Genomic DNA, 21,040 nt, shown 5'->3' on the forward strand with positions numbered 1-21,040 from the left:
GAGTCCTGCTAAATGATACATGCTTAAGCAACATGACCTGGATACCAGGAGGTACACAGCAGAAGAAGCTACACATCCAGGGGATGAGAGGTGACAGGACCCCAAGCCTGCTGAATTGCCTCTCTTCCTAACCTAGTCTATGTCCTGGAGTTCACTATCCCTGCAGATCATGCGTGGAGCCAAGGGCACTCATGTGGAATCTCACAGGCACATCACAGTATCCATCTTAAGAGAGAAGAGAAATAAGCTCTATCTCTCTCATGTACCAGTTCAAGGAAATAAATTCACAGTATGTGGCATAGCCCAGAAAGATCCCTGACATATGTGACCAAATTATAAAACCATGCTGCTATGCTGACCCATTTGGGTACTAATATATAGGGTAATAATACCATGCCAAACCTACCTGGCATAAGTCATCACAGAGTTCAATGGCTGTGTACATAAAGACACTGAAGTTCTCAAAGGACTCCCTTAAACATGTTCACAGCAGTTAAGAGGGTAGGAAAGGGGATATCACCTTTCAATTTATATACTTTTATGTCACTTAAACTTTCTATAATGAGAAAATACTCATTATACTATTGAGTATGTAAAAACTTAAAAAATAACAAAGTACCTCTAAAAATAGAAGTTAACACTATGCACAGCATGAAGTAAGAGCTCAGCAAAGGAAAAAACAGGCACGGTGGTATGTACCTATAATCCCAACACTCAGGAAGCTGAGGCAGAGGACCACTCGGCTATATGAGTTCAAGTCTACCCTGAACTACATATTGAGACTTTGTCTCAGGGAAAGAAAATAAAAAGAGCTCTGTAGGGGAAAAAAGTAGATGCTAATTTTTACTTAACTCTTGAAAATGAAGCAATATAAAAACAAGTAATTTTGTGGCAAGACAGAATTCTCAGAAGCTCCCAAATACTGCAATTTTGATTACTGGGTCATGCAGGGTCTGACATTCTCAGGATCCCTGACCTGACTGCTAGTGGGGCCACCCAGAAAATGCTAATGTAGTCCAATGCCCAGGCCATTCAGGGCACTCAGAGAAGCAGAATGGGGAATGAGGCCTGTGCAACTGCATTCACTAAGTTCCCCAGGTGATCTCAACAGATAGAGGAGGCTGAGGGCACAGGGCCAGAGTAGAAGGTATTGACCAACACCCACATGCAAAAGCCTCAGGTGCCCTATGTGGATCCTGGCAGGGACGGGCACCTACCTGATAGGTCTTGGTCTTCATTGCCATCACAGCGTTAAAGGGAACCATGAGGATCATCACAGCCACCCCGGCCAGGACAGAAGGGCCCAGATTCTAGAGAAGGAGAGAAGACAGCCACTCAAACACAGGGAAGAACAAGACATTCATGTTCTACACAGCCACCTGCCCTACACAGATCCTGCCAAGTGAGCTTTGGGCAGAGGCATTCTTCCTACCTACTGATGGAGTAAAAATCTGGTGGCCTTGGAAGCCTCCTTACTCCTTCAAGAACGTGCAGGTCCATGATCTCTTATCCAAAGCTCTTGGGCCTCGGTGAGTTTTACCAACTAATACCGTAAGATTTTAGAAATGTAATATAATACTGGATAAAAAAGTTAATCTGCCTGTCCTGACCATTTATGGGAGTTGAAAAGTGCTTATAAGTTGGGCCAGTGACTGGGGACCTGGGTTTTAGGGAACGTTTTCACCACTTACAAAATAGGTACAGGGCGGGGGCTCCCTGGGGCTGAATTGTCTGCACAGCTGATGTGCCTTATGCTGAACTCTCCTTTCCTGCTGGGAGGCTGGGATCTCGGCAGGTTCCAGGCAGAGCACACAGCTGGAGCAGCTCTCATCAACAACTCCAGGTGCTGTGTACCTGTCATCCTGGGGGAGGGGGGTCTCCACACATGACCACAGCTGGTTGCTAGGGAATGAAGGGCATCCCTGTACTCCCCTCCCTGGAAGTCTAGAAGCCTGGAGCTGGTTTCCCTGGACTTTGCCCTGGCCGCTTTATCCTTTGTTGACTGTACTGTCATAAATTACAGCCAGGGTGCTATTGGCATCTGGTGAGAAGGCAGCGTACTGTTAAGTTACTCTGGAATAGGAAGGACAATCCCCACTATGAAGAATTATTCAACTCCAAATGTTTACAGAGCCAAGGTTAAGCACTCTTCCTCGAAACAAGAAGAGTGGTGTCAAAGACCTTTCTTTGACTGAAGACAATTCTCAAAAAAGCATTCCAAAAATACTTTTATCTATATTACGTTTATCTATGGTACTTTTACCTATGGTACTTTCTGGGGAAGTAAATACCCAAGATATCTGCCTAAAAAGACATTTGTTTATTTAATTATTTATTTATACTCTAGGTTAGGGATATAGCTCAGTGAGAGAGTGCTTGTCTAGCATGAGTGAGACCTTGTATTCAATCTCCAGCACTGCATTAAAAAATAAATAAAATTCTGTGTTTTTTCTACTAAGTTCCATTATTTAGACTACTTTAGGGGATACAGTGACACGCAAAAACTACATACAAAAATATAAATTATAGTCAAAGCAATATTTAACTGGCTGGGTTCATACATGCATAAGTCTGTCGGTCCAAGTAGCTTACTTACTACTAGGCAAGGAAGGAGTGGCATGCTGGGTATACAAAACATTTTTTTAAAACTATCATTTGTTAGAACCAGCAGCAGCTCCTGAGATCCCAGCCATGTTGGAACTTAGGACACTGGCAAGCCAAGCAAGCACCTCCCCTCCCTGGTAATGGGTGGCAGTGTGGCAGACTGCGGCCCTTCCAGGGGAAGAACCAGCAGCAGCTCCTGAGATCCACGCCATGTTGGAACTTAGGACCCTGGGAAGCCAAGCAATCAGCCTGCCTCCCTGCTAAGCGATAGTGAACCTACTGATGCACAGCCTAGAGTCAAATATCCCACTTCCCCTACCCTCCTTCTTCTGTCCCCCCATTATCAAATGGGAACCAGAAATCTGAGCGTCTCCTGGGAGGCTGACCACAGCAAATAACGGGGACTTACTTCTACCATCTCTTTGAAGGCAAATATTTTTATTACTGTTTTGCTCTTTTCTGATTAATGGTACTGCTCTATTCAATATTCTGTTTTGATAAGTTCTATAGTGTTCTATATTGCATCTCATTTTGACATATGTGATTGAAAGAATTATTATAAAGATAACAAAATATACTATGATACCTATTACTTTTATCCCAGTAATCTGCTGTGAAGTTCTGTACCAATTTCACTGTACGATCTTAGTTGGCATTATTCTGTCTTGTTCTGTTGTATACTTTCAAAATAAAATTTAAAAAAAAGAAGCCAATGCCAGGCTTAAAAAAAAAACAAACTATCATTTGTTTCTTAATTCACTCATTCATTCATTCATCCATGGTACTGGGGCATGAACCACATCCCCAATTTTTTTTTATTTCGAGACAGGGTCTAGCTGAGTTACTAAGTTTCCCAGACTGGGTTTGAACTTGTGCATTCTCCTTCCTCAGGCTTCCAGCTTTTTAGGGAGATGGTATTATAGGTGTGTATCACCATTCCTGGGTGCAAAGAAACTATTTCAGAAGGTAAAATCTAGTAATTTCCTATATAGTTATTTGTATTCAAAAAAGGAGGAAATCCATCTAATTGAGAGGGAGAAAAAAAAAATCAGCCTTGAGGATGGGCAGTAGTTCATTAGTTGGAACAAAGGAAAGGAAAGGAGGGAGGGAGGAAGGGAGAGAGAGAGGGAGGGAGAGAAAAAGGAAAGGAATTCCCAGTAAAAGGAAGGACATGGGCAGAAGCCAGGGATGGGAAAGAACAAGGCGTGTGTGATGCTGTGAGGCCCTCTGCTCATCACCTTTCCACTCTGGGAGAAGTCTGGCCCCATGTGGAAATACACCAAGACTACCGCCTCTCTTCTACTACAGGAGAAGACTTGCGATTCAGGCTGACTGACTTGGACCTGTCCCTCGTGGGCCACAGCAACAAGCTGAGGGATAAGAACAGGACTCTGCTGGGCCAAGGCTGAGGCCAAGGAACTAGTCTTCTTTGGGACTCTCGTTTGTAAGATGGTACAAGCCCAAAGTTATGGAAGTCACTGAGAATGAAGCCAACTCAGAGGATAATGAGACCAAGAAATAGCAAAAGAATGAGAGACAGAGAAAGTCCTTAAAACATGGCTTGATCTGTATCAGTGGTGGCGAACCTACAGCACATGTGCTGCAGGCTGTTACCACTGAAAGCTCTAAAAGGGTCTCACTATCATTGTCCTAGTCAGTGACTCATGCTTCAAGGAAAATCCTTGGACTTTTTCAAATACCTTTAAAATCCCCTCTATTTGCTTAGGCTAACATGGATTTCTCTCTCTTAGAATAGACAGACCCTCGAGAGACATTAGTTAAGGACAAATGAACGAGTCTCAATCACATCTGCAAGGGAAGAGTGGGAGGAATAGGGTGGATATGGGTTGTAGGATTGTTAATTTGATACACTCAAGAAAAGACACGTGCAAAGAAACACCATGCCTCATGACCCAAAGAAAACAGAATCCTGACAACTGCTGGAAAGAATAAAACATCCAGGAACTGGTTAATGGGTCAGAAAATAAAATGTAAATAAAAAGAAATGCCAACCAGCTACAGATCCTCCCATCCTCAGCACCCATTCCCCATGTGCGGTGGCCCCTCCCTACACGCGCACAGGAAGGACACTGGACACACACCAGCCAGAGGAGGTAGAGGGCGAGGATGACTTGCAGGGGGGCTGACCAGATCATGTTAATGTATGTGGCCAAGTCCATGAACCTCTGGGCATCCACAGACATGAGGTTGACAATCTCACCGACCGTAGAGGACTTCCTGGCTGAATTGGTGATCACCAGGGCCTGAGGGACAAAGGAGAAGGAAAGAGGTGAGTGTGGGCAGTGATAGGTACTAGAATTCCCCTGCCCAGAACCTGAAGAGGAAAGAGGCTCCTCACAATAACACTGTGAATCTTTTCTCCCCCACTGCCAGGTTAGCTACCTTCTCAGCAACCTGGTTCATCATTAAGGTCACATGCTTACCAACCAGAGTCCCTGCCTTCTAGTGGTGAGTCTTCAATGTGGAAAAAAAATCAATTGCCCTCTAACCCAAGGCTTTTCACACACTTTAATATGCACACACATCACCTAAGGAGCATACGACCATGCAGTTTCTGATCAGCAGGTCTGTGACAAGGCCCGAGATTCTGATTTCTAATAAGCTGCCAGACCATGTAGATGCTATTGTCTCTACATTCCAACAAAGACCCAAAAGTCAAGGCTAGTGTTACTTATCTTGGCATTGCCAGTATTTGGGGCTGGATCACTGTTTGTGTGGTTGTCCTGTGTATGCTAGGATGCTCAGCAGCATCCCTGCTTTCTACCCACTACATCTCCAGATGTGATAACCAAAAATGTCCCCAGACATTGTCAAACATCCCTGTAAGGAACAAAACACCTGGCAGAGCCACCTACTCTAAGCCCCTAGTTCTCAAATGTGGTTGCACTCTCTCAGTTGGAGAGTTTTAAAATACTGATACCTGTGTGCCTTTGGTTATTTATTCAGTTGTTTTCAGATGCTGCTTAGGCACAAGGACTATGAGAATCTAATTCAAAGACACGACTGGGACCCACTCACCTACTTCTCAACTTCTGCATCTTTAGGACAGTGGGACTCTTCCCAACCTATGGGCCAAGCACTGTCTTTGCCTCTGAAGGCCAAGAAATGACAAAACCCCGGGGTAATTGATTCCTTTAAAGCTAGATGTGGAGGTTGAGGGCAGGCTTTGTGGTAGACTGCTTGCCTACCCATCCAAGCACTGCCAAAAAAGAAAAATGTGTTAAAAGTCAGGTGTACACAGGTAAAACTGTGTGCTATCTTGTTTAGGGTATGTATCTTCTGCTCAGTTTAATTTGATGGTGAAAACAGGTCAAACACAGAATATTAACAGCAGAGGAAGGATCTAAACCTGGATTTCCCTACACCAAGCCCTCTAAGAACTCAGATACCTGTGACTGAGGTGTGGGCTCACAACATTCCACACCCCAACCCTCGAATTCTGCTTTGCTAAGGGATAATGCCTAAGGGTCGCCATCTTCACTAGCCCTGGTTATTCCAGCCCTCTTTATCCTCCTGCTCCAGAGACTAGCCTAGACATCCCCACAGAGAGACCAATTGAGTCCCAGAAGAAGAAATGTGGAAGCTGATCCTACCTTTCGATAGACAGCCCCGATGACAGCAGTCTTGATCCTCATGCCACTGACGAAGCAGATGTGGAAATACTGGTGCAGCACCAGCGTCTGCAGGCAGGCGCTCACAAACAGCAGCGCTGTGTAGAAGTAGCCCTGCCAGTCTGGGGCCTTCTTGTCATTGACAAAGTTGATAAGCAACCTACCAAGGGGAAAGGTGTGACCTCGGAACCACTTCAGTGGGGCCCATGCAAGCACAAAAAGTACTTCCGGGTCAGCACTGCCTTGCAAGGGAACCTCTGGGCTTCAACCTCACAGGTGAAAATGGGATCCCACAGTGGCCATCTGACCTTGCAAAGGGTCCATGCCACTCACCGAGAACCTCTGCCTTGTGATCCTTACATTGGCTACAAGGATATGTCTCACCACCAAGTTACCCAGAGGTGACCAAATAGAGAACACAGAGACAGAGAAAAGCGGGGAAAGGGAATGAAAATGAGGGCCCAGAGAGACAGAGGGAAGAAGAGAAGCAACTCCTTTCTGATTTCCTAGACCCTCTGCAGTTTTTTTTCCACAAGAGCTGCATCTCCTTGCTCTTGGCTTGCCAAGACAATCCCATTGCCTCCCATTTTAGATTAAGTAGGTTTCTGCTGCATGTAGAATAAAATGGCTTTAATGCAAACAGCAGTTAAGCAAAATGGGGAAAGACAGAGAGGCTTGGCTATGAATGCCCATCAGCACACTGCATGACCCTAAGGTTACAAATAACCAAGCAAGTAAGAGGTCAAACCAGGGAAATGAAGAGGAGCTTTGGGGAAGGGAAGAGCTCTTACTTTAAGATCTCTGGCCCAGCAAACATCATCAGGTCATGAAGGGCTTTAAATAAGAAGCTCATGAGGAAGTAGGGCCCAAAGGTCTTGTATAACACTTTAAACAGGGAGGGGTCCCGCTCCTTCCGGGGAGACTTGACAATCAGAGCCTCAGCCTCCTCATTCACATCCACTTTGGAACTCCCCTTGGGCTTGGCGGCATCCTTGGAGGAGGCATACACCATCTTCACTGACTGCCTGCAACACAAGGACAGGGAGAGGGTGTGAGACCCACCGCAGGCAGCCCAGTGCCTGAGGGACAAGCAAGGCCTGAGACAAATCACCATGGAGAGGCTGCTAAGGACAGCAGCAGGAACCTGGACCCAGGTGCCAGGGGCTCAGATCCGGGGTGGGACCCTTGTCAGCTGTGGGGATTTAGGCAAGTCACTCAACTTCTCTATACCTAGTTTGCTCATCTATAAAACAGGGACAGAAGTAGGACTCACATCACAGGGTGCTTGCGAATGAGTTAATATATATGAAGGGTTGACAATACCAGCCACAAACTTAACAACAGAAGCAACACAATCCCTAGTGGAACCCTAGCTGGCTGCTGGTACAAATGGACACACCAAGTTCTAAAATTCATATGGAAATTCAAGGGATCCTACATAGCCAAAACAGTTCTGAAAGGGGCTGGAGGTTTAGCTCAGTGGCATAAGCGCCTGCCTTGCAAGCAGGCAGTTGTGAGTTCGATCCCCGGTACCGATAAAAAGGAAAAAGACAAAAAAAAAAAAAACCAGTTCTGAAAGAGAAAATGCAATTGAGAATCACACTTCCCAATTTCAAAACTTCCTACAAAATGACAGGTATCAGGACTGGCACAGGAAGAGGAACAGGCACAGAAAGATCCCTGAATTAAGAGTTCAGAAATAAACCTGACTGATTTTTTGCAAGAATGTGAAGACCATGCATTATAGACAAAACTGTCTCTTCAAAAATTGATGTTGGGAAAGTGAACAGCCACATGCAACTGAATGAGCTTCAACCCTGATGTTACATCATATATGAAAACTAATTCATAATGGATCAGACTTAAATTAAAAGCTAAAAACTGTAAAATCCTTAGGCAGAAGCAAAGGTTAAATTGTTACACCCTTAAATTTGGCAATAGTCTTGGTTGTGATATGTGAAGAAGCACAAGGAACAAAAGAAATTACTCAACAGATAATCTACTGCCCAATAGATAATTTAAATTTCATCAAAATAAAATGCTTTTGTGCTTGAAAAGACACTATCAGGAAAGGGAAAGACAAGCAACCTTGGGAGAAAATAACTGCAAGTCAAGAACTTATATCTAGGACACACAAAGAATGTTTATCATTCTCTAAGAAAAAGGCAACCAATCTAAAAAAGAACAAAAGATATGAAGAAAGTTCTCCTAAGAAGACATACTGATAAGCACATGAAATATTGCTCAACATCATTAGTCATCAGGGAAATGCAAATCAAAACCATAGTGAGATACCATTTCACACCTACTAAGTCGGCTATAATCAAAAAGTCAGATAGCAAAAAGCACAAGGACATAGGGAAATAACACTCACACACTGTCAGCAGGAATGCAAAATCATGCTGTCATTCAAAAAAACAGTCTCTAATCCCAGCACTTGGGAGGCTGAGGCAGGAGGATCACTCTGAGTTCGAGGTCAGCCTTGGTTACTAAGTGAATTCAAAGCCAGCCAATTGCACAGCAAAATCCTATCTTAAAAATACTACCCCCACAAAACAAAAAAACCCACAGAAAACAGACAAGTGCGTTCCTAAAATGTTAAACACAGAAATACTATGTTACTCTTTATATAACCTTAGAGAAATGAAGACACATATACACCTAAAACTTTGTACTTGGATTTTTATAGCAGTAATATTCATAATCCCTAAAAGATGGAAAAACCTGTGGTCTATTAATTGATGACTGAATAAGCAGAATGTGGCAGATCTGCACAGTGGAATATTAACTGGCCTCAGAAACAAATGAAGCATGGCCACGTGCCATGACACGGATGCATCCTGACATCACACTAAGTGATACGAAAAGCTGCATACTGATTCCAGGTCCACGAAATGTCCAGAATGGGCAAATCTATACAGAAAAAGGATAAATGACAGGTTGTTTAATTACTGGGGCTGGAAAGATTAGGAGATTAAGAGATGGAAGCTAAAATTATGAAGCTTCTTTCAGGGGCAGAAAAGGAAAATGTTCTAAAATTGATCGCAGTGAAGGCCATGTAACTTGGAGGAGATACTACAAACACCACCAAACAGCACATTTTTAATGTGGGATATATGAATTACATCTCTACAAAGCTGTCATCAAGAACACACGGTCAGCTGGTCTCCACCTTACAATGGTTAGACTGAGCGTGGTCCAGCTTTGTGATGGTATGAAAGCATTTGGCAAAAGTAGACGTCAAATTCTGAATTGCCATCTTTTTACAGATTAGTGATATGCTCTGTGGTCCTCTCTCATGGTGCTGGGCAGCAGTCCTGAGGTCCTGGGCAGCCACACGAAACAACTGGCACCCCACAGCACACGGTGTTGCTAAGCTACGAAGCCAGGTGGGAAGGTGTGTGAACCGTGGTCTGTAATGAGTGCATGTTTTTATACACAATAGTGATGCTTTTAATGGGGACTCAGTACATGCACAAAACTTCTCTTGATCATTTTCCATCCCTTTACTCTTCTTTCTTTTTCCTCTCTCTTCCCTATCTCCAAGAATCTACCTTCTAGCTCCCTATCATCTCTCCTTTACTTTATTCTCTCTTATAGCTATAGTTTAGGTTTCTCATATAAGAGATCTCTAACTTTTGGATCTGGCCTTACTTCTCTTGGAGGGTTGGTCTCGAATTCCATCCATTTTTCTGCAAGTGACTCGACTTCACTTTTTTTATTGGCTGAAACTGCATCATGTGTATATATCACTCTTTTTTGTTTTTTTTTTTAAGCCAGTCATTTCTTGACAGGCATCTAGGCTGTTTTCAGGGTTTTAGCAACAGTGAACTGTCCTGCTATAAACATGGGTATAGCCAGGAATGATGTTGCACACTTGTAGTCCCAGCACTCTGGGAGGCTGAGGCAGGAGGATCACAAGTTCAAGTGCAGCCTGGACAACTTAGCAATCTAGTGAGATCCTATCTCAAAATTGAAAAAAAATTTAAGGGCTGAGAATAAGCTCAGTATGAAGGCCCTGGGTTCAATATCCAGTACTATGCAAAAAAGGGAAAAAAATGGGTATGTATCAAATGCATTTTTGATATTTTAAACAATGGATTTATCAGGACTCACAATGGATTTATCAGGACCAAGTCAAGAAGCATCGTTAAGTCTTTATATTATTCAGACATTTCTTTAGAATGCCAGTCAGCACAATAGAAGGTTATTTTACATTAGGGACAGACAAGAACTAGAAACATGGCAAAATCTAATCTGCTTAAGTACAAGCTGAGGTTGAGAGAGGTCACAATGCTTGTCCAAGTCACAGAGACTGACAGTGCAAGATGCTAGTGAGGTCCTACTTACTGTGTGTTACCACCCTAAACATCAGGGCGGGCAGCCTCAGAGCAGGGCTGTGACAACCAATCCCCACCTCGTGGGACTTATGCCCCGTGGAGTCCCTCCCTGCTCAGAGCACAATACCATGAGGAGGGCGGGCGGGCTGAGGGACGAAAAACAGTGGCTTCCATCTTGCCTCTTTTTGGTCACTCTGGACAAGGTCAACTACTAAGGACAATCAGTCCTGGAGAGAAGTTCCCTGGTTTGATCTTGAGAAGAGCCAGCCTACGTCACAACTGTGTGCGACCTGGAAATAGATCCTGCAGTGCCTGCCAAGTTGTCAGAGTAGTAGCCCAAGATGACTCCATGGGACCCTAGTCCAGAACTGCTGGCTAAGCCATTCCAAGGCCCAGAAAAATCACACCAGTCCAGGATCATCATTATTATTTTAAGCTGCTACATTTGGAGTAATTTGTTACGTAGCAACAGGCACTAATATGCCTTAGTTCTTTTCTCAAATGTGGTCAGAGCAGTACAATCCCTCGTCCAAATCATCCTACACTTCTGGAAGCCTGAAACTCAAGTGGACCCACAGCGTTGTTCCTTCCAGTGGCATAAGGGGAGAATCTGTTCCCTCTCCCTTTGCAGCGTCTAGAGGTCTCTGGTACCTTGGTTCAAGACTGCTGCTGGCATGAACCTTCTCTCTAATCACATCACGCTCTGAAACAGCGGCCTGCGGTCACATGAGGCCTTGCCTAGATGATCCAGAATATAATCCCATCTTCAAACTCTTAATCACAACTACACACATTTTACTAGGGAAGATGACCCGCTCCCAGATTGTGGAGACCAGGCGGTAGGCATCTTTGGAGAGAAGGGGTTTATTTCTCTGATCACAAGGATTATTTCCAGTTTTCATGTTGCCATGGTCTTCCCTAAAGTCCTTCCCTGGACACTATATCTTGCTCCTTTGAAGCTACTTCTGCCTGGGATGTTTAGTACACTTTCTTTTCACCCACACAGGCCTGCAGAGCAAGGAGGAAGGGAGAGGCTCCATATCACTTCCTGAGTGAGGCCCTGGCCTTGTGGGGTACGGGCTGCCCTGACCCTGTGCTGTTCTCAGGGACAGGTCTCTGGCAAGCAGGGAGGAGGAAGGCCCAGGCCTGAGTAGAGGAAGTCAAGTGGAGTGGAAGTGATCAGAGAAGGCTGAGTCAGGAACGGAAAATATCCAGCAAACTAGGAGAAAGGGAAGGGGAGGAGGAGGGGGCTCTCAGATGGGAAAGAGGCGAGCAGAGCTTGAGCACAAGTGGGAGAAGTCAGGAAGGTGGGACAGGAAAGGTCTGAGCTGGGAGAAACTGCCTAGAACCAGGAATCAGAGAAGCTAAGAGACCGGGGTAGGAAGGGGAAAGGGACTTGCCAACCTCACCCATTTCAACACAGGCAACAGTGGCAATTGGCCACTTGTCCACCAACACAGACAGAACACCTGCTCTGGGCCAGGCACCAAGGAGATCTCTAAGGTCAAAGAGCCTCAGGAGAGAAGCAGTCCAGTGTGTGAGCTGCCACCATCGGGGCTGCTTAGAGGAAGTGACATTTAAAGTGAGAGCTGCAAAATGAGAGAACAGGTGCGGGGAGGAGGGAAAGGGCTTCCAGGCAGAAAGAGCGGAGGAGCAAGGCCTAGAGGTGGTCCGAGTTAAAGGTTTTGGAAAGAAGTGAGGCAGCCCTCTGAAAACTGGAAGACGCTTTAAAAAAAAAAAAATCACAGGGGACCACTGTTTTGGACTAAGCTCCTGCACTGGCCCCAACTGACCAGAACAAACTAAAAACAAACTAGAAATCAACACACGGAAACTCCCCATGGAGTCACTGGCCCTGAAGCTCCATGTCAGCGGGCCAAAACTATGTGTGTGACTTTCCCTGAAATCAGAATTAGGCGGGAGAAGAGTTCCTGAACAGGCCAGGTTAGACTGGCATAAGGAAGTCCCCTCTGTCTTCACTCTCACACTGGAAAAAGATAACCTAAAGTAACCTGGTGTTAACTAATCAGCTATTTTTCTACTGTGTGGTCTCCCTGTTCCTGCTGTAGAAAGGAAGTCATTTTGAAATGTTCAGCCTCTGTTTTGTGTTCTTTCTGCCTTCTCGTCAGCTCTTGTCTATCTATAAAATCAGCCTCTTCTGCTAGGATCGTTGGGAAACTTAACTCTATTTTATGCAATGAAGCATTACATTTAATTCTAAAACAGTAAACAGAGCCAACTACATTGCTAAACTGTTGTAATTTTGTTGACTTGGCTTCAACCAAGGAGCCAGATAAGGAGTGCCCAATGGTTTTGTCATTTGAAAAATAAACTCATTCACGATTTTGCACGGGCAAAATCCAAAACTTAGCAAGGTCTCGGTGTCATGCAATTCTGAACGTGCTCTGAGCCTGGTCTCTGTCCCACAGTTCCTACTATATCCTAGAAGGGGAGGGCTGACCTGCAACTGCAGAGAGCTGTTTTATAAGCTGAATGTACACTTGTGCTCTTCTTAGTGCTAACAAGATAATTTCGGGAAGGGTAACTGGGAAAGATCATTTCCCTTATAATCCCAACCAAGGAAAGTGTGGTGGTACATTTAAATTCTGTAACAAATACAAATGACTCAAGATGGAGGCTTTTTCTCCTAGACCTCAAAATCAGAGGTTCTCAAGAAGCCTTGTTTTCCAAATTCAAATTCTCCAGCTGTCATGACTAAGCCCAGATGCCAGCCTTGTGTCTTTCTGTCCTGTCCTCTGTGCATCACTGAACAGCTACAAATATCTTAACAGGCATTCGTGCAAACAAAAAATTGGCCCAAAATTATGAAAGTCTTGAATCTACCTCTAATTTCTGACATAAATCTGCACAAAGTATGTATTTTTACACATTTAAGTATACAGTAGTCTCAGGCAGGGACGGTGGTACACATATCTAACCCCAAAACTCTGAGAGGCTGAGATAGGAGTCCAAGTTCAAGCCTAACATGTCACATAGCAACTCAGCAAGATTTTGTCTCGAAAAGTGTAAACGGTTGGGGGTGTAGCTTCATGTGAAGGTCCTGTGTTCAACCCCCAGTACTGCACAAAGCATAAAAAAATAAACAAACGGTCTGCCCTTATCTGTGGAGGACATACCCCAAAGGCCTACTGGATGGCTGAGACCAAAGACAGTACTGCACCCTGTCTACATTAGGCTTTTTCTTCCAGGTACACCTAGTGAGGTAGAAGATAGAAAAAAACAGGTAGACAATACAAATCATAATTCTAAAACTGTCCTTGAAAAGAAAAACAAAAACTCTGGCTTCAGGACATAAGAATTACCCACTGTTAGGTTACCCACGCTTCTTTCCCTTCCAGGAAACTCAATAAAAAAAAAAAATCACAACTCATGAAGGCCGTAAGGATAGACAGGCCTGTAAACTGCTTTCCTGCTTTCTACTTTGAGTCCGCCCTTCTCCTCACCTAGTTCCTTGTCCACAAGAAAGCAGCACCAGTAAGTGGGCAGCAGCTCTCTTAAACATCAGACACACACACAGCGCTTTTCACACTGATACAATCTGACAGGCAACCTGACAGACAGCAGGAAAGCACCCGCAGGATTACACATCCTGAGGATACCCAAGACCACACAATGCTCCTCCCTCCCAGAGGTCTGCGTGCTCTTCTGAGTGTGCACATCTTTACTTGCCTAATTCTATGCCTCTCACTCGTTCTACAGTTCTTTCCTGTGACCAGCGTCAGCAAACCTACAACCTATCCTATGAATGGGGAAATTGAGGTCCCCATTTCCTCTTTAGGGAGACCTTTTCACACCCCACCCAGTGACGCTACACTAAATTTAATCTGTAAATTAGGCATTTAATGCTTTAAAATCATAGCTGACCACACATGGCTGAAGCCATGCAAAGCAAAACTACAGATAAGGGGAGACTACTGAACCTCAATTTTTTTAAACGGTGTAACTTTTGTGAACACTCTTTTTTAAAATTTTTATTTAAGGAGAAAAAGGAAAAAAAAGCAGAAAAAGGGTACAAGTTACACAGCATTTCAGAAAAAAAAATAGGAAATCACTAGTTAATGGATTACATATTGTCATCTTAGAAATATTTTGTTTGAGACTTTTCCTAGTGCTGGTCATGGTTTTGCAGGAGGGTTCCAAGTTCAAGCCCAGCCCAGATCACTTAGCAAGATCTTGTCTCATCTCAAAGGGTGACAATGCTGCTGGTACTTTGATCTCCAGGATAACAGGAAGGCGTTAGTTGGGATTTACACCTGATGTGGCATCTGTACACTAAAATACGTGTTGCTTAACATGAATTCTTCACTTTTTTGTTTCCTACCTATTTTTTTTTTAATTAGACAGTGCATTGGTAGGTGGTTCATGCATCTGTGGTTTCTAAGGGTGCCTTGCGGCAAATCTGCAAATACTGAAGGAGACAGCTGCTTTTTCTTTGTTTCCTTTCACTAAGGGTAACTATCCCCGCTTCGTACGGTAGCAGCAGTTCATTCCTGGAGGCCTCTGTGAAGGAGTCCACAAATGTATTCTACTGTTGGCACCATGATCTGCACACTTACTAGAGGTGACCTGGGTTGTCTCCAGTTTGACTACCACAAACAAAGCAACTACAAGCCTGTACAAGTTCTTTAGGAGTGTAAGTTCGCAGTCCTCTTGGGTATTTGCCTAGCAAAAGAGTGGCTAGTGGTATGGCAACTATGCCTAACTTTAAAAAAAAAAATTGCCAAATTCTTTTCATAGCCACCAAAACACTTTAAACTGGTGCCAGCGAGGCCCACAATCCAATACTGGCTTTAAGCCCTTGGTAGCTAATGGTTGGAGAAAACGCAAAGCCATTTAACAAGTCAATGAAGCACCAGTTTGGTTTTTTGTTTGTTTGTTTTCTGGTTTGGTTTAGTTTTGGTTTTTTTTTTTTTTTTGTTTTGTTTTTTTTTTTTGGTACTGAGGATCAAACTCATGATCTTGTGCATACCACAAAGGCATCTGTGTCACTGAGCTAAATCCTCAGCCCCTGCTTTCGTTTGTTTTTGAGACAGTGTCTTGCTATATAATTCCAGCTGGCCATCAATTCTGGTAATCCGCCTGCCTCTGCTTTCCAAGTGTCGAGATTACAGGTGTGCACCACCAGGCTCTCCAAGCACTGGATTTTAAAAGTAGTCCAAAATTGGCTGAGAGGAGAGGGCCGAGAAAAAAAGGCAGAGCTTTGCCCACAGGCCCTCACCTTCCCACAGATACCTGGGACCCCTCGAAGCTCACTGCCAACAGCCAACCCGAGGTGCACACTGCTCTGGTTAATTGGAGACGTGGGTATGAGGGACCATGCCAAGTTCAGACCTGGCAGGACACACATCCTCTGACCTCCTTCACACCCACTGAGTTACAGGAGGCAGTGCTGGCTCACACTTCTGAAGAAACGGCCAGCAACCCCTCACCAAAATGAGTGCCCTTGAAGGCCATGGAGCCCCAACTGGAGTGGCTTTCAAGCCCCATGAGCCAGGTCATGCCATGTCCTCCTTGCTCTCAAAAGTGTCCAGCCCAGGGCTGCACTGAGATGAACAAATGCAACTCATCCACCTAAATGCCACGGCTTCCCAGCACCAGGGCATGGTGCTAGGTGACGTGCAACAATGACTTCTAAGGAAATCGTCTGAGTAGAAACAGAGGTTTGGAGTGAGATATAAAAGGATATCGTAGGTAACCCATGAGATCCCTATCTGTTCTCATCTCTACCATCCACCCTCTCCAGAGCAGCCCAAGTGGTCGTTATAAAACAAAACTCATATCACGCCACTGCTTCACATGAACCTGTCTCCTCACTACACCTAGAATCAAACGCAAGCTCATCAGCACGGCCTTGAAACCTCTGAGAGCATTTCTCCCTCCTGCTCTCCCATACTACTCCACTCAAGCTGTGTGATTACCTTGCTGCTCCATGGGCACCCCAGGCTCTATGAACTGGTTGTTCCCCATGAGAACACACAGCTCACTCTCGCTCGACAAGAGTCTCTGATCAAATGTCCTCTTCTGAGAGAAGCCATTCCTGACCCATTAGCTAAAACAGCTGGGCCACCCTCATGGCTTTGTCTTGCCTTATGGGGTCTGAAGCTCCCCTCAGCACATACTCAGCTCCTGTCTCTCATCTGGCCTGGCATGAAAGTCGCACCCAACAAGGAGCCTGCCCTGAGCCTCAGTTTTGAGCACAAAAGCAGCAGTGAATTATGTCTCCATGAAGGCCCAGGCCAGAGGCAGAGCTTCTTGGTTCAAGTCCCATCCTATCTGCCAGAGGTTAGCTTGATGACTTCAACACTCATAACAGCAGAAGCATTTGCAATGCCAGATGCTCAGAGAGAGGCATAAAGAATGAAACGGAGGGAGGGAGAGCCCCACACAGTAGGCACGCTTTCCCAAGGGTAAGAGCAACAGAACCTCTTCTCTTCTGCCCAAAGAGAAGCTCTGTTGGCAGATGAGGCCACTGTAGCATGGGCTAGTGATGTAACATTCCCAAAACTGCAAAGCTTGCTAGGGGAGGCACTGGCCAGAAGGTGACTGGGTCACCCTAGAGAATATCTGGCTTCCCCTGGAGCGCAACTTACCTCCTCGACTTGGCACATTCCTTCTTCCAATTCTTTACCAACACAGGCACGATTTGTTCTGATGTATCCTCCTTATTTAGAGACCAGAGGTCACTGCTCTCCAAGGGCTGCCGGTAGCCTCGGATCATCAACCTGTGGCCAAGACATGAGGGGGCAGGTGGTGCGTGCTGACTGGGGGAAGAGGACAGTGGGGCTTGGTCCACAGCCTTGTCAATGCTACTTTGTCCTCCACAACATGGCCCCCACTGCAACTCTGCCACTAGGTGACCAGGAAAACGCCCAACATGAGGGGCATGGAGCTAATTCTCTCAGGCCACCCAGAATACTTTGGAAGGAAACATCAGAATGTCTCCATTTATAGTTTTTTTGCTTTGTGCTGGGTTCTTATTGTTTTTGCACTGCTGAGGATGGAGTCCAGGGCCTCATTCTGATGAAGCAAGCGATCTACCACTGAGCCACAACCCCAACACTAATTAACTTCTTAAGTTTTAAATTAGAAAAGGCTAACACAACAGAATATTAGCAGTCAGTAAATCTTGAGTGACGAGTTTACTGAATTTTATTACACAGGCTGACTAGAATTTATTTGAAATGCTTGGAGCCACTAGCATTCAGATTTCATATTTGTTTTCATCTTTGAAATATCTGCATATACCTAAAGAGATACCATGATGATAGAAATCAAGTCTGAACATGAAATTCTTTTACATCTGATATACATTTTACCCACATAGCCTGTAAGTAATTACATACAATATTCTTAATGCGCTTGAGTTTTGACAGATTCGTCACATGACGTCAGCCGTAAGATGTGACAACTTGGGTGTCACAGCAGTGTTCAGAGAGTCCCAGATTACAGAGAAGTTCAGATTTCAGATGTGAGATGCTCAACTTGTACTAATCTATCTACATGGCTTGAACACATTCAGAATAAAATGTAAACTCAACACTTTACTTATTTTGAAGTAATCTCACAGTTACAAAAAACTATCAAAAGAATTCACTTAAATTTACCACATTTGTCCCTAAATATTAGAATGCATTGCAAACAAGGTCATGCCCTGATGTAACCAAAACACAGTGTTCAAAAATAAGAATGGTATCAGCATGGAGACTCTAATCTTCAGTTCAGATTTAAACTATAGACTACACTAACTACACTAACTCTTCCAATGATGTTTCTCATATTTTTGAAATAGGATCTCACTTTGCAGTTCAGTCTGTTCTTGAACACCCTAGGTAGCCCAGACCAGCCTCTTGTCTCAGTCTCTCAAGTGCTGAGATTTCAGGCATGGACCACCATGCCCAGCTTTCAGGTATCAAAAATTTAACTTACTTAACAAAATAATTTTTCAAATCATTTAAGAAATATACTTACAAAAAGCTCCTAATGAGCTAAGAATAATGCTTATTAGGGAAAAAGCAGATTCAAACAACCCCCAGAAAGGTGCTGACAATGGACAAGAAAAGATGTGCTACAACAAAGGAGGATCAGAAAGAAGCCTATCCAGATGCTGACAGGGGTTACATCTAGGTATTTTCTCGCTGTTGATCTATGTGTATTTTTCTGACCCATATTTGCTATGATGTGATGTGTATGATTTTTGTAATGGGAGGAGGTAGACAATGTCAGCAATAACACAGTCAGATTCCTGTATGTGCAGTTCCTACACCCACGGTTTCAACAAACCAGGAAAATATTCGTAAAAATGCGTCCGTGTTGAACATGGACAATTGCTTCTCTTCACAGCATTCCTAAGCAATACAGTATGAAAACTGTATAATATTTACATTTTATTAGGTGAGCAATCTAGATACAATTGACAGTACACAGGAAGATGAGCACAGGATATAAGAAAACACTTCCCTCCTTTACACAAGGCACCTGTGCATTAGAGGATTGCAGTATTTGTAGGGGTTCTGCAGCAGATATCCAGGGATGATTATAACTTTACTTTGTGTAAAAAAACACCCAAATCCACAAGTGAGCTTGGAGCTGGACGGTGCCTAGCCCAAGCCTTTCACAGAGGTGAGCTGCTCCTGTCTGTGTGTACATCACACTCACTGGAGCTCAAGAATGTAGAGCAGAAAGAGTCTCTGAGGCCATGTGGCCAGTGCAGGGGGACTCAGGACAGAGTTCTGCAGTGAGTGGAAGAGAGTGCGGGACGCTCACTACACATACTCATCCATCCATTCATTCATTCATTCATTCCCCACCACCTGCCCAAGAACTGGGGACCCAGCCTTACCCTGTGATCCACCAAAAGGTGATCCTGGAAAGGAAGGAGGCGCCGGATTCCGGGCAAGGATTCTAGCAGAGAAAAGCACAGGGTGGGGAGGAGATAGGAAATAACCAGTTAAGTTTTTTCATCTGTGCTAGAGGTAAGTCAAGAACAGTCCAATGCCTTCAAAAGGACCCTCACCCAGTCCTATGCTGTTCTGCATCCCCCATCAACCCTTCTCCCAAGCCTCAGAAGAATGAAGCTGTGAGTGCTCCTCGAATTTCACACACACACAAAATTCCTGTGTCCACTATGTGCAAGTACAAAGAATATGCTACAGCCCACCCCGCCACATATTCCCCACAGCAACCCCACCAGTTATTACCACTGTTCCATGTCACTCGTTTGTTCAAAATGTGTTTGCTGAGCACCTACTATGTGTCTGGTGCTCTCCAAAGCACTACAGACCTGCCTTTCCCTATAAACCTACAATAATCCTCAGGGCTGGTGTTACTGTTGTCCACACTGCACTCTACTCATTCACTGAGCAAACATTTACTGAGCAGCTACTATGTACCAGGCACTACACAAAACACTATGATCATGTCAGGCATGGTGATGCACACCTGTAAACCCAGCACTCAGAGACTGAGGCAGGAGGATTGCTGAGAGGTCAAAGTCCACCTGAACTACACAGTGAGACCCTATCTCAAAAAACAAACAAAAAAAAAATGATGGTCTTGCATTATTCTGTATCTCTAGAGAACTCTGTGAACCTATTACTATTATTTCCACTTCATTTATTCATCCAACAAATGTTTTCTGAACACCTACAAGTGCCAGCCTCCATGCATCAAATCTGAACAAATATGATCCCTGACTTCATAAAGCATGTAGCAACAGTTACTGATAACAACACCTGCTAACCTGCTCTACTAGTTGGTTTAGTGCGAAGGGCTTTACACAAATTATCTCATTTACTATGCATGACCACCTTACAAGGCAGGTCTAAGTATCACCATCAACTTGCTGTTAAAGACACAGAGAAACAAAAGTAAAATGACCTTTCTGAGGTCTCACAGCTAAGTGACAGGAGCAGGACATGTGCCCCAGATTGTCAGGTTTCAGAGACAGTAGTAATCAAATGATGAGCAAACAACACAGAGACAAAACCGTGACTGAGTTGGATACCCCAGTGGCGAGTCAGCATCGTCACCAAAACCACCTTTGGTGCTAAAGCGCCTTGGTAGAGGGAAGCATACAGACTCTAGTTCCCAGGCAGCAACCTGAGCAATCTACAATGCAGACTGTGCAGAGTCTACACTGGAGACATCAAGAATGCTCATCTTGGGGGCTGGGGATTTAGCTCAGCGGCATAAGCACCTGCCTTGCAAGCAGGCGGTCGTGAGTTCGATCCCTGGTACCGATAAAAATGAAAAAGACAAAAAAAAAAAAAAGAATGCTCATCTTCATCTGAAGGGCAATGACAGGTTCGGAACCAGCTTTCAAACAACCTCTTTCCTAATGGCACAGAGATGAGCCCGTGCTCAACAACATGCAGACAGGGCAAGGGACAGAGCCAGGGTGGGTACCACATGGCTCACGTTCCACCAGTTTGAGGAGACTCTGGC

At 44.5% G+C, this 21,040-nt stretch overlaps 1 protein-coding gene across 4 annotated transcripts in view; it reads right to left on the minus strand.

Annotated features, from left to right (window-relative positions):
* The window catches only part of Abcc1 (ATP binding cassette subfamily C member 1 (ABCC1 blood group)), a 134,067-nt gene that overhangs the window by 55,639 nt on the left and 57,388 nt on the right, over positions 1-21,040 (minus strand). For all 4 annotated transcript variants that reach the window (XM_063226623.1, XM_063226624.1, XM_063226622.1 and 1 more), the window contains exons 6-11: positions 19,437-19,498; positions 17,188-17,319; positions 7,028-7,261; positions 6,219-6,396; positions 4,707-4,868; positions 1,218-1,310 (exon numbers count right to left, since the gene is read on the minus strand). In XM_063226623.1, the coding sequence (XP_063082693.1) occupies positions 1,218-1,310; positions 4,707-4,868; positions 6,219-6,396; positions 7,028-7,261; positions 17,188-17,319; positions 19,437-19,498 (861 nt within the window). The remainder of the gene's footprint in view (positions 1-1,217; positions 1,311-4,706; positions 4,869-6,218; positions 6,397-7,027; positions 7,262-17,187; positions 17,320-19,436; positions 19,499-21,040) is intronic.

Source organism: Cavia porcellus, unplaced genomic scaffold (assembly GCF_034190915.1).
Source record: "Cavia porcellus strain 051 isolate PalLab524CR breed Dunkin Hartley unplaced genomic scaffold, mCavPor4.1 scaffold_16, whole genome shotgun sequence".
NCBI classification, from domain to species: domain Eukaryota; kingdom Metazoa; phylum Chordata; class Mammalia; order Rodentia; family Caviidae; genus Cavia; species Cavia porcellus.